This window comes from Leuresthes tenuis, unplaced genomic scaffold (genome assembly GCF_036924035.1).
Source record: "Leuresthes tenuis unplaced genomic scaffold, fLeuTen1.0.hap1 SCAF_3, whole genome shotgun sequence".
NCBI classification, from domain to species: Eukaryota; Metazoa; Chordata; class Actinopteri; order Atheriniformes; family Atherinopsidae; genus Leuresthes; species Leuresthes tenuis.
Window position 1 is genome coordinate 40,598,564 of NW_027325357.1, and position 14,676 is coordinate 40,613,239.

At 41.9% G+C, this 14,676-nt stretch overlaps 1 protein-coding gene across 1 annotated transcript in view; it reads right to left on the reverse strand.

Annotated features, from left to right (window-relative positions):
* The window catches only part of LOC140304052 (dihydropyridine-sensitive L-type skeletal muscle calcium channel subunit alpha-1-like), a 247,211-nt gene that overhangs the window by 64,182 nt on the left and 168,353 nt on the right, over positions 1–14,676 (reverse strand). Inside the window, exons 32-33 of the mRNA XM_072383062.1 lie at positions 9,024–9,115; positions 7,989–8,148 (exon numbers count right to left, since the gene is read on the reverse strand). Of these exons, the coding sequence (XP_072239163.1) occupies positions 7,989–8,148; positions 9,024–9,115 (252 nt within the window). The remainder of the gene's footprint in view (positions 1–7,988; positions 8,149–9,023; positions 9,116–14,676) is intronic.

The window sequence follows — 14,676 nt, forward strand, 5'->3', positions numbered from 1 at the left end:
TAGCCACAACGAACTGTGTGTGCTAATGCTGTGAACAGGCAGATTGCATATTTGCTGTTTGCATATGATGTGACAGACTTTGGGTTAACATTTCACCAGGTCTGGCATGTGTCAGAACATTAGTCTATGTCATAGCAGCCAACAATTGAGTAGTAAAATCTGGGAGATTTTATGAGACACTAAGTTTGTGTAACTTCTCATTTTCTTGCACTATGGTTGATGTGTTTTGTTCATTTTGTTGTATTTTACAACAGTTATGGAATAGAAATAATTCATAGTGTGTGTTTCTTCACATCACATTGCAGTAGATTCTCTATAGTGAACCTACAATTGATGGATTATGATTACAATGAATTGAATTCCAATTGGCTTGAATTGGACTATATTACTTAAGTGCCTTGAGATGACATTTGTTGTAATTTGGCGCTATATAAATAAAATGGAATTGAATTTAATTCAATTTATCAATATTCATACTGTCCTATCTCGAGTCCGAGTTGGTTCATATGGCTCTAACATGTCAGAGATTTACTTTGGCGCTAGACCATGAAGAGACTTGCACACAAGCAGAGCTTTTTTAAAGTCTATTCTCTGAGCGACAGGAAGCCAGTGCAGAGCCCTGAGCACTGGACTAATATTAAAGTTAAAGTTCAAGTCTGAGTACAATATTACCCCTGGATTTCTAACTTGATTATTAGGTTTTAGAGAGAGAGTCTCAAGGTGACTGATAACACTTTCTCTTTGTTTCTGTGGGCCACATACAATGATTTCAGTTTTGTATGAGTTTAGCTGGAGAAAATTGTTTTGCATCCACACACTGATCTGTTCAATGCAGTGACACAATGTATCTACAGGCCTATGTTCTTCTGCCATCAGTGACACGTAGATCTGAGTGTCATCTGCATAGCTGTGGTAGGACACATTATAGCTGCGTATTAGCTGGCCTAATGGGAGCATGTACAAATTGAACAATAGGGGTCCTAGGATGGACCCCTGGGGAACCCCACGAATCATAGCTATTTGGTCTGAGACACAGTTGCCAATTTCAACAAAATACTTCCTGTCCTCAAGATAGGACTTGAACCAGTTTAAAGCACTACCAGAGATTCCCACAAAGTCTTCTAACCTCTGTAAGAAGATTGCATGGTCAACTGTGTCAAAGGCAGCACTTCAGGTCCAGCAGAACTAAGGCTGAGACTTTACCTGTGTCTGTATTCAGGCGAATATATTTTGTCACCTTGATCAGAGCTGTCTCAATGCTGTGGTGGGGCCTAAAGATTGGAAAGCATTGCTAGACAGGAAAAAGTCAGAAAGCTGCTGGTATACAACTTTTTCTAGGACTTTGCCTAAGAATGGTATATTTGAAATAGGGGAGGGTAGTTGTTCAGTACTGTGGCATCAAGATTGCGCTTCTCTCGAAGAGGCTTAATGACAGCAGTTTTTAAGGTATTTGGAAAAGTTCCAGTCTGGAGTGAGATGTTAACTAGATGAGCGAGTTTTGGCAACATAGACTTTGAAATCTAGTAGGCAACTCATCAAGGTAGCACGTTGATGGACTCAGACTGCAGATGATCTCTTCGACTGTTTTGTTATTAACAGGTGTGAAATGTGTCAGCTCTAGTTGACTTCAGAGTAGTTGTTTGTGTTGTGGAAATTATTGCATTTTAATGCCTTCAATTTTGTCATTAAAGAATATTGCAAACTCATTACACATAGATGTATAAATGAGTTCTAAAGGCAGTGAAACTGGAGGGTTTGTTAATCTGTTTACTGTAGAAAACAGGACGCGAGAGTTGTTTCTACAGTTTTTGATGGTTTCAGAAAAATAACTCTCCCTTGTTCTACTCAAAGTCTGGTTGAACACACATAGCTTTTCTCTGTAAATCTCATAATGAACCTGAAGCTTTGACCATTTCCGTTCGGCTCTCTGGCACTTCTTTTTTCTGTGCCCTGACGACTCTTTGGTGCCCTTTGCCTACTTTTAATCATTCTAACATTGACAGGAGCAATGGTATCCAAAACATTTAAGAGACTTGATGTGTAAGAGCTCAACATTGGAACTGCACAGATCATCAACATTAGAACACGGGGTGTTCTCAAACCTAATCATTTAGGTCCCTATTCTGTCATTTATGAGTCTTCCCCGAAAAACTGCAGACCCAATTGCTGGTTAGGGTACAACAAGCAGGTCAAAGAAAACACAAAAATGATCAGATAAAGCAACAACGACAACGTCCATATTTAAAATAACAACACCCTTTGAAATTAACACATCTAGAGTGTGCCCTCTGCTGTGGGGGGCCTCAGTCACACGCTAAGTTAGACCAAACATTTCAAGGACAGCAGTGAGATATTTAGCTTGCTTGTTATGGGCTACATCCACGTGCACATTTAAGTCCCCTGTTATGACTAAACGGTCAAAAGCAGTGCAAAAAGTAGAAAGTAATTCAGTAAAATCATCAATAAAACAATTCTGTGGTGGTTTGTAAATGGTGATGTAAAGAATGGAAGATTGTTTTATCTCCATTTTGAATGGCACATACTCAAATGATGAAAAAACCCAAATGACAATTTGTGGGTGGGTATATTGTCCCGGAACATGGCACAAACACCCCCACCCCTCTGGTTTTCTCATGTTTCAGACACAAAATTTAAGTGAGGTGCTAGACTCAATCAGGACTGCATTAGCTGTGTTTTTGTTGAGCTATGTCAAAACATAAAATCAAGACTGTGAGAGGAAATAAAACTATTAATTAGAAGTGATTTGAGTACTGCGTGTTTGAGATTAGCTAGATTGGAACTGGGCGCTATGTTCTTGCAAGGGATATGGATAAGATTTCTCTGATTGGACAGTCTGTCTGTCCCTCTCTTCACTTCATCCTTGGACTTCTGGTTGAGATAGGGTTTATCAACACAGAGGCCCTTAGCATCCTAAACAACAGCATTGATGCTGTTGGAAATAACAGCTGTGGGCACCGATGATGGGGGCCGAGCTGGGGGAGCTGTGGTTGCTGGAGTCTGATCAGGAAAGTGATCAGGAAGATTCATAGGTGACGGTGGAGAAGAGAATGATAGTGAATTGTCTCTGGAGGGTGTAGATGCAGTAGGTGGGTCCCAGGCCTGTGTTGAGGGCCGTGGTGAAGACAATGGAGGAGCTGCTGAATCCTGTGTTTGGGAGGCTGGAGGTGCTGCTGTGGGTGCAGTGGTTGACTCCTTTTCTGGATCCTTAGGTGGCGAGGCAGGAGCTCTTCTCTTGCTCCTCTTCTCTCTTGGTGGCAGCCCAGGACCCGGTCCTGGCCCATTCTGATGCCTCAGAGCATGGAGGAGATTATCCGTCAGTCGTCTCACTCCACCTCTGTTCAGGTGTGGGCCTTTTCCTTTAAACAGATCATCTCTTTACCAGAAAAGATTAAAGTTCTGAATGAAATGTAAGTCCTCTGGAGTCACAGACTTTGGACAGTCATGTGTTCAACTGAAGCAGCCGGCTGAATTTGTTTATCCTCCTGTCGAAGTTTGGGAAAGGTCCACTAATCGCCAAGTGGTATCGCCACTTTATCAAGACTCTCAAATAGTTTCTCAAAGTCTTTTTTTAGGATTTCAGACTGATTCTCTGTGATGTCCACTGCACCTACGTGCACAATCAGCTGTTTCACCTGTTGGTGTTTTGCCAGTACCTCAGGTGGTAGTTTTGTGATGTCAGAGACAGTGGCAGATAACTGCATGTAACTATTCTGTTTATGTTTATATTAGATATAGCTCCGTCTCCAAATACAGGAGTATCTTTGACCTTGACACACGGCACAGTTATTCTGTCCATCTGCTTCTTCCATTACCCTCTTACCACTTATCTGAGGTTGGACAACTGAGACAGAAGTTCCAAGAGGGATATCCAGACAACCCTCTCCCAGGCATCCCCAGGACAGAAGGGATATAATGTATAATCCCTTTTGAGTGTTCTGAATCTGCGACAGGGCCTCTTCCCAGTTGGATGTGCTCAGGAAATCTCTTCAGGGTTACAAGGACACATCCTAGTCAAATGCCCAAACCAACTCAGCTGACTCAATCTGATGTGAAAGAGCAGCAGCAGCTCTACACCTTGCTCCCTCCAGATGGTCGAGCTCCTCACCCTATATCGAAGGCTGAGCCCAGCCACTCTCCAAAGAAAAAAAACTTCAGCTGCTTGTACCTGCAATCACATTACTTCAGCCACTTAGCAAATCTTGTTATCATAAGTTAGGGTTTGAACAAAGATGGACCAGTAAATTGAAGGCATTGCCTTTTTGCTAAGCTTCCTCTTCACTTCCTCACGTTAATCACGAAATATAGAATTTCAAATAAGAAATTAAATCAAATGTGCAGCACTCTATCAGAGCTTTTTGATTACCTCAGCAAACTCTTCCAAAGCTATGAACGGGTATTCCCCAAGTCCTCGGACTCCTAAATAAAGACATTCTGAGATCCTCAAAGTGCTCCTTCCACCACTCCACTCCCCAGTACAGGTTATCAGCTCTTCACCATGGGGTTCAACCTGAGACAGGTCCTGCTTTCCCTTCCTGAGATACCGAATCGCTTACCAGAGCATACTTTGGGCGAAATGAAAGTCCCTCTCTATGTCCTCACTGAATTCCTGATACCTGGGTATTAGCTTCTACAACTAGCAATGCTGTTGCCCTTTTGGCATTAGGTACATGTCTGCTGCTTCAGATGACTCCAGGACAACCAAGCCCAAAAGTCCTTCCTTTTCAGATGGACTGCTTCCCTGACCTTCGCCATCCACTTGCAGGTCCTCTGGTTGCTGCCTACAACAGGCTCTGTTGATCATGAAATTGTTAGTTGAAGATCTCATGGACAAAGATCCTACTAATGTACCCAACCCACCATAAGGTGGTAATAAGTTGCCAGCTCTGCACGTCTCTTTAGCCAAGTGTTGAGGACATATGGCAAAGGCCTGATGATACAACTAAAAAGTCAGTCATAGACACTTGACTTAACATTGCCTGGTATAAAGTCCACTTATGGAACAATAACCATGCCAACACAAGAGTTATTTACAAATGGGAGCAGCTAATTAAGCTTTCCAAATGCCAAATAAAGTCTGAAATGAGACACCAAATCCCTGATAATTTGAACCACCATGGATATTGGGCAGGAGCTAGGTGGAAAAACAGGTGAAAGAAGACAGACAGACCGAATCTTTCTTTGATTTTGATGGGAAATATTCTGTACCAGAGACATTGAACTGCTAGCTGTGAGTTTACATCAATACTATCCACCAAGAGAGTTCACCTTTGTTATTCTGGAAGCGGTTAATATGTTACCTGCAGTCACTGCTGTCATTAACGTCATCAGCTCCGTCGTTGCAGAACTACAAACAAAACACCCGAACGCATTCATGGCAATGTCTAGATATTTCAACCAAGTTTCACTCTCTCCTACACTTCCAACAGTCTGTCAAGTGCTCCATCATCCTAGTCATCAAAATAAAAAGTTTGACTTTCTTTTAAGCTGATGTAAAGGATGCATACCGCTCTTCTGCTCTGCCTCCATTTGTCAAAATCATTGTATTTTGTGTTTTCTGTCTAGTTTCAGTCTTGCCATTTCCTCACCTTTTCCTCAGTTCTCAAACCCCAGCTGGTCGAGGCGGATGGCCACCCTTCCTGAGTCTGGTTCTGCCAGAGGTTTCTTCCTGTTAAAAGGGAGTCGTTCCTTTCCACAGTCGCCACAGGCTCAGGACGGGAGATTGGACTGAAGACAAGTTTCGGTGCAATCTGTTGGTTTCCTTAGCTAGGATATTAATTTTTTAATTGGCTCTATATGAATTAATTGGATTATGATTACAATGAATTGAATTCCAATTGGCTTGAATTGGACTATATTACTTAAGTGCCTTGAGATGACAGTTGTTGTAATCTGGCGCTATATAAATAAAATTGAATTGAATTGAATTGAGTTCCCTCCTGCCCGGTCATCAGCTCCACTCCCTTCACTTGTGTTCAGTTAGCCTCGGCTAATATTATTCACTAATCATTTTCCCCACAGTATTTAAACTCCTGGTTGTCTTCATTCTTTGTCAGATCCTTGTCGTGGTTTTCCCCGTTAGTCTTATTCCTGCTCCTGCGTAATGGCGCAGCACAGCATGGGTGTGATTTTCATTTCTATTCCAAATAAACTGAGTTTAAGTTACCTCCTGGCTCCTGCTCTGTATCTGCACCTTGGTCTTCCTTCCTCACATCCACTCTGAATAATGAGACTATTTGGAAAACAGACCACAATCTGGTTCTCCTCACCTCAAACTATATACCTATTGTTGACATTTACATTTTGGGCTAACAGCTGAGGGGTAACACGGGTCTGTATGAGAGCGTTGAGGAAGGTGGGAACAGACCCAGAAATCCCTTTGTGGACTAGCATTAGTAACTTGAATTTCATGCAAGCAGCTATAGGTAGCCAGTGTAGCTCAATGAAAATGTGCCCTTTTCAGGAGATAAAAAATCAGATGCACCACCACATTCTGGACCATCTGTAGCGGTTTTATAACTCAAGCCAGGAGGCTCGTTAGAAGGGCATTGCAGTAGTCAAGGCGATAACCATGGTTTATACAAGAAGTGGGTAGCTTGTAGTGTCAGGAACAGCCTGATCTTACTTATGTTGAGTCGTGCACAGCGGCGTGATATAGCAATACCGACACATGTTCAGAGAAGGTTAATTGGCCATCAATCATGACACCCAAGTTCCTTGCAACCTGAGCAGGAACGAATGATAAAGAGTCGATTTTGACAGAGATGACTGAAAATCTGGATTTTGGATAATTCAAATTAAAGGTGGGAAATCATTTAGCCGCTGCCTGTGCTTGCCTAATTATAGCATTCTAATATTTTTTTTATCAAATCTTGTTCTGCATGCATATTAATGCATCTATTGATTTGTTGTATCATTTGTTGTCATGATCAGACAGTTTACAGGTCTCTCTGTGTGTTGGTGTGGCATCCCTGCATCTTTGTAGGCTTTCCAGTGCAACTATGGCTCATCTCCTCATCACCCTCTCATCACTAGATCAGTGAATTCAGTCGTTGGGTAACATCCATAAATTGCCTCCCTCTGCTATCAGTTCACCCACCTGCTGGCTCATCTGTGTCTTTACCTGCATTCAAGCACTGAAGTCTGGCTATACCTGTCATATGATCCCAGTATCTTTGAGCTAGAAAGTGTAAATAAATCCAGTTCCAAGCTAACAGCTGTGTCTTGTCCAGTCTAACATTGTGACATTTTGTTGATTTTTACAATGGATTTTTATCATTCTTATTGAAAGTTATCTTGATCATTTGAAATACAATACTTTTGGATTAGGATTTTCTTTGTGTTGCTCGTCACAATTGTAAATGAGGGTCAGGCCTACATGAATTTTTAATTTAGACAAATAAATTAACTGACTGTTGATTGATAATCATAATATTATCCAGACTTTTAGGAGGTTAGCAGATGGAATTGCCAGACTGGTGTAAATCAGTGTGAGCTTTTTGTTGCTAAAGTGGATAATCTGCTTTAAACACACATAAGAAGTCTTGATCATCCGTCTCTATTTGGATAAAAAAATGGATAATCCACTTCAGCAGTTAAGGAGATATACTGTTAGAAATGTTTGGCTATTTGAGTCACTGTAGTCACCACACCAATACAGTCCAACTGTAGCACTACAGACCTCCCTGTTCAGGCTATGCACTCTGACCTAATTGTAAATGGACAACTTCACTTAACTGACTTCTAAAATCTGATTTTGAAAGATTTGAGATGAGAAATAAGGACTGTAGTTGCTTGATATAATTTTTTATTTGATCTGTCAGGCCTCATCGAACTTTTGTAACACAGGCAATTTGCTGTCCTTCCACTTGTTTCAAAGCCACTGAACTAAAGGAACTTTACATTTAATTCTTATAGTTTAGTCATGCAAATGTGGCCTTATGAATATATGAATGTTTAAATTGTTTTACCAGAAAAGCACAGAGCATGTAAAAGCTCATGAAGTAGATGATAGCAAAGTTGGATCCACAGGTGTACTCCTCCCCCGGCAGGAAGTCTGATTTGGGGTCACACTTCTTCCCATACATACTCGCCAACATCACTTCATGCCAAGCCTCTCCTGTAGCACATCTACAGAACATACAAAAAAAATCTGATCACACATTTAGGCTGAAACACTACTCAAAATGTTTCTCTTTACAATTCGGTTGTGTGACACTGCCTCTTGAATTGTTTGTTTTTAAAGGGATTTATCCAGTCTTATCCAGTGAAATGCCATCATCCATGTTGCTTCTATGAAGGCATTCAGTCACATATTAAGCTCAATATTTTTATTAGTTTTCATTTGAGTATTGATTGTCTTGACTTTCTTTCTCCATATCATCACACATGTATTCATGTGATTAGATTAGTCTATACTAGAAGAGGTTTAAATATACATTACACACATGCGCTAAATTTCTGTGTCTTGAGTCAGCCATGGCTCAGCAGATAGAGTGGTTGTCCTTCAGCCAAAATGCTGGCTGTCTGATCCCCAGCATGCCTACCTTGCCTATCCTTGGACCCAACATGTTCATTGGCATGTGATTGTTGAAAAAGTGCTATATACTTATATATATGTATATATATGTACATACACATATATACGTGCCCCTATAGGCCCCATGTACGGAGACTTGCAGCTTCTGTACATGGGGAACCCATTGAACTTGTTGGGTTTCCTGGCTCCCAAAAAAGGCTTTTTATCAAAAGTAGTGCTATCTTAAAAGAAGTATGTGAAGCAGCTGGGCATGTGTTTGAATGGGTGAAAAAGGAACATATGTAAAGGGTTTTGGAAAACATAGAAAATGTTTAAAACGTGTTATACAAGACTAGACCATTAAATAACAAATGCTTGTCAACATTAGATTATGTTATTCATGGACATAGCAGATGCTGCATGTTAAATGGGGTTTCATGTAGTTTTTGTAGCCAAAAAAAAAAAGAATCTGAATAAGAGCACCTACCTGAATAAGAGCAGCACAGCTTGAGGGAATGTCTGGAAATTGTTGTTTCTGTTGACGAATGTGCCATCCACCAGTGCAATTTTACCAAAGATCTGCAGAGGAATGAGATCACATGAGTGATAATACCCACTGAAGGTACCCTGTTTCACATCAGGCACTTCACAGCCCCTGTATTAATTAAGTAATCAGCAAGCCAGTTTTGTCATACCATGGCATAATATAACATCAATAATGTTTATTATGAAGTGTTGGTGATTTTAAGTTTTTCATCCAAAAGTGTAATCAAATTCAGCTGAACGGGGGCAGCTGCTAAATGAGATATATATATATACACATTTACGAAGACTCCACATAGGTGAGCGGCATCGGCGAAGTTTGCGGGATGGCATTGCTCCTCCTAGTGGTCATAAAAGTTAATTACAGTGTTCCCAAATTAAATCGAAAAAATATTATATAATGAAAAAAATATATATATTCATAAGTGACATAAAACATACACAGCATCAGTAAATATGTCAGAATTCATTTGACCATTAAAAATACAAATTAGTTTTTGGTGCTCGAGTCGTTTGACCAGGGTGCGATTTGTGAAAAGGGGGGGGGGTTATTTTATTCAGAAAAATTAACACACAACAGTGTGAAAACATGAAAACTGTTGATTCTTGTGCAGATAAACTTTAAACTTAGGCTACATAACGTAGGCGGTAGGCCTATTTTGAACGTGAACTTAACCACTGCATTTGCAGAAATATGTTTTTTTAATGGTGAATCGGGTAGACTATAGGTCAGACTATGAAAACAGTATATATTTTTTGTTGTGGTCCTGTAAAATATGACGATATGCTGCTCTTGAGTCTTTTAATTTTTTCTCCATTTGATTTAAGCTTTTGTTTTGGCGCGGATGACGCAGACAGGAAGTTGGACGTGTGAAGCGCAAGAAAGTGGTTTTCAAAATAAACTCGCTTCTGACTGGCTGCCGGTAGATCAAAATCACAGCATAATCAAAATGAACATGGACTCTTTATATTTTGGTTGTCAATAATTATGATATAATAATGAAAATATTTTTTGGGGGGGGGGTAAATTTTGTTTTGTTTTGTTTTTCTGTTTTCACTCATCTTTGACCCACACTCTACTCTTGTCTTCACTCCTCTCTCCATCAGCCATCTCTCCCTCCCACTCCTCCTGTCACCATCTCAGGCTGCTGCCCCCGCCCCTCCCTGCTTGGTGGTATGAGCCTTGTTAATCCTCACGATTGGTTTCACAGTATGCATATGACACCCGTAGCCAATGCCCGCAGTGCCTGCAGGTACTTTTCCGAAAAGGAAAAGTTGAAAAATTAAAAAAATTAAAAATAAAAAAAACGTGAGCCGGCTCTTTGAACCGGCTCGTTCGCGACTGATACTAATTCATACATCTCTTCAGCAGCCATTCTGCTATCCTAGTCATAATGTGATAAGCCGACAAATATACTAACTACAAAAATAAAACGATAAAGATATAAAGACTTTTTTTTAAAACATCCTGATGCTCCCATGGATACAGAAAGTGAGAAAAGCAGCTCAACTACTGCAGCAACGAGCACTCACGATGACGGGGGAACAGAGACCCTAACCCTAACCTTAACCCCAGCGGCAGCTAGCTCTCAGCTAACTTCGAGCAGCTCCACTGTACCGCAAGGCAAGGAGTTAAAACAGATTTTTTTTTAGATAATACAGATGATCTCAGAGAAAAACAAGCTTCTACCAAGCAGCCTACTTTATCCGAATTCCCCTCAAAACTTTTTGGCAGTGTAAAGTGATTTTTTTCCACCTACTATTATAAGAATCACCATTAACTTGAGTGTTCAGTTAGAAAGGATGCAGTTTTCTGCTTTGCATGTCGCCATTTCCAAACTGATAGCACAGAGAACACCTTCAGAACGGGAATGTGTGGCCAGTTACCTGTGACGTTAGCCTACATGGTGACAATAGCAGTTCTGAGTGGCTGTGCGTGTATGTCTAAGGGTATGTGTGTGTGTGCATGCGAAGCGCATGAGTGTGCGCTTGTGTTTGGGGTGGGGGTGAGGGGTACAAAAAAAATATTTGCACCATGATGTTATGCTATATATGAGTTGTAATGCGCGTCACACCGTGTGGTTGGCTCAGATTTTGAGACTGTCTATTAGACAGGTGTTTTTTTGCTATTGTTGTTGTTTTTTTGCCCTCCCTGGTAAGAATCTCAAACTCTGCCGAGTGGTACCCTTTCTTTCAAGCTGAGCTCCTTTACCAGAGGCCTGGGAGCTTGAGGGTTCTCCACGGTATTTTAGCTGTTCTTTGAACTGCGCTCGTCTGGACAGAGACCCCTGATGTTCCTGGGATCTCCTGATGTGATCCTCCCAGTTTGGGGATCACGGCTCCCCTCCCCCGATTACCACTAGTACAACCGCTGCCTTCACTTCCCACATCTTTTCAACTTTTTCCTTCAGCCCTTGGTATTTTTCTACTTTTTCATGTTCCTTCTTGATGTTGCTGTCACTTGGAATTCACCACAGCCTTCATCTGCAACCACAGGATCTTAGCTTTGTCCTTCTCAAGTACCCCTGAAGGCATCACCAATTTTGACTTGTCTTTGGATTTTGAACCCTTACTCTGCACAGTTGTTCCTGTACACTTTTCCTGGCACTTGGAGAGAAGGCATAAACAAGTGTATATTAGAGGAATGATGAGGCAGGCAGACACCTGGCTTCTCATGGTTACCATATGTCTGGGATCCCAATGTATTTGTAGTTGTCCTGAAAGATCACCTTGCCTCTTTGATATAATTCAACCACATTTATCCTTGCTGAGTATCCCAGTGAGGTGTATTAGTGAGTCAATGTCTTGCTCAGTCCTGGCATACAGCTTGATGACGTCCATGTAGACAAGGTGGCTGATGGTCACTCCACTTTGGAACCGTTATCCATACCCATTCTTTGTGATTATGTGTCTGAGGGGGTTCAAGCCTTTGCAGAACAGCAGTGGGGACAGATCATCTCCTTGTAGTTATTACGTAACATCAATTTGTGCAATATGCTTGGACTTGGCCTCCGAGGTTGTCACCCACAGTCCCACTGAGGTCTTGATGAAAGCTCTTTGTGTTCTGTTATCAAGATGGTGTCCAGCAAACAACGTGGGCTACATAGATAATTGGCAATCTTTCTGGAGAAAACCTGGTCTGATGAGGAGAGACGGCATCCATCCCACTTGGGAAGGAGCGGCTCTCATTTCTAGAAATATGGACGAATTTATTAGTCATCCAAAAACATGACATCCCAGGGTTGAGACCAGGATGCAGAGTTGTAGTCTTACACACTTCTCTGCGGCTTCCCACCTGCTGCTACCCCCCCCCCCCCAAAAAAAAACCCCCAAAAAAACGAAAACATAATGACTGTGTCTGCTCCCACACCACCCAAATTAAATAAATCAATAAACACATGAGGAGCAAATCCAGATAACCTAAAAAAATTAACACTATTTTACACTATTTTAACACTAATTAGCAATATTTAACTGAACAAAAACATCAAACTATTAAATGTGGTTTGCTGAATATTAGATCTCTCCCTTCGAAGTCTCTGTTAGTGAATGATTTGATCTTTGATCATCATATTGATATATTTTGTTTTACAGAAACCTGGCTGCAGCAGGAGGATCATGTTAGCATTAATGAATCAACTCCCTCTGACTATTTAAATGTTCATGTTCCTCCAACCACAGGCAGAGGAGGAGGAGTGGCAGCTATCTTCAGATCAGGGTTACTAATCAGTCCTAGACCCAAGATTAGTTTTAGCTCTTTCGAATCTCTGATTCTCAGTTTTTCCCAAAGTGGAAATCACAAAAACCTCTTGTGTTTGTTGTTGTGTATTGTCCACCTGGCCCTTATTCTGAGTTTCTCTCTGAATTCTCAGAGTTTTTATCCCAGTTAGTGGTGAGTACAGATAAAGTCATTGTAGTGGGTGACTTTAATATTCATGTAGATGTTGAAAATGACAGCCTAAATATTAACTTGACCTTGTGCTGACTTATGGCATTGAGAGTGAACAGTTAACAGTGTTCCCTCTTGTCTGACCATTTTTTAATAACTTTTGAATTTACATTACTTGACTACACGGTTTCTGAGAAGAATTCTACATATAGAAGGTGTCTGTCAGAGAATGCTGTAACCAGATATAAAGAGTTGATTTCATCCTCCTTTTCTTCACTGCCATGTGCAAATATGACAGAGGACGGCTACCTAAATTTTACTCCAGTAGAACTTGACTCTCTTGTTGACAGCACTATAGTTTCAATGCGTACAAAACTGGACAATGTTGTCCCTCTGAAAAGGAAGGTAATCAGTCAGAGGAGGTTGGCTCCTTGGTACAATTCACAGCTGCATGCTTTAAAGCAGATGTAAGGTTTTGGGGGGTCGTGTGTTTTGTGGGATGTAGTAGTTGGGTTCCCTTTGCTGCACTCTACAGCCCCCTGGCCTTCAGTTTTAATTACATCATAGACACTACTACTTATCACACACATAGACGTACGCACACACACACACACACACACACAAACACAAGGCCCTGGGGGTGGGTGGGTATCTGGTGGGCGGGGCTCTTTGGGTAGGTGGGACTGCTTGGAGGGCTGCGCTCCCAGTTCTACAAAGTTGCCTGCCCCTTTAATTTTAACTGCCCACTGTTAGACACTGAGGGCCTTTGTACATCAAAAGGGGAGGATTCTCCTATCCCTGCCCTCAACCCACTCAACTATTGAAGGGGCAGGAGATCGAGGGGAAGGGTCTTCCTACACACCTGTTGCCGGAGTGCTGCCTTGGGTGGGAGGGGCTAGGTGGAGGAGTCGGTCTGCTGATTCGGGGTCTGTGGTGGCTGAGATGCTGCTGGCCCTGGATGTGCCTAGCTGAGACGAGGCTGAGAGTGGAACCGTTAGTATTTATTTATTTATTTATTTATCTATCTATCTTTGATCTGTTTGGCAGTACTTGGTTGGCTGTGGCTGTGGTTGGGTCTGGGTTTGGGGCTTGCTGGTGGTGGTGGTGGTGGTGGGGCTGTACCCACAGAAGCTGTACCCACCTGTAGGCACGTCTTGAATCCCGGAGGAACTTGGCCAGGGGCATTGGGGCTTGTGCAAGCCCACTATGTTCGGCTGTCCAGGGTGCCTGGCCCTCTTGGGTAATAGGCAGAGCCTCTGCCAGGGGGTTTGGTGGCACTCTACTCATGTGGTGGTGGTGGCCCTATACACTCATAACTGAGCACAGTTCATGTGGGACCTTTGCCATGTGTATTTTCTATGCATGCACACACTTTCATTTGCCCAGTCGCATGCTTGCCATGCAGTTACTGTGTCGTCTTGTGGTTTCAGGCCATCCGTATCCTCGGTTGTGTTGTATGTGCTTGCTGCTGGTGTTGTTGCTGCTTGTGCTTTTTTATTGTTGTTGTTTGTCTGCTTACTGGTGCTCCTGATGGTTCTGCACTTTGTTTCCCCACAGAGGCCGTGGGATATATTCTGTTTGGTTTCTGCAGGTGTAGCACCTGGTTGTCTGGTTTATCATTGTTTTCTCAGATTGTTTTTTCTATTTCTTTCCCGTTTCTTTTTCTTTGCTCTCCTTCTTTCCCTGTCCCCCTGTCAGGTTCAGCACA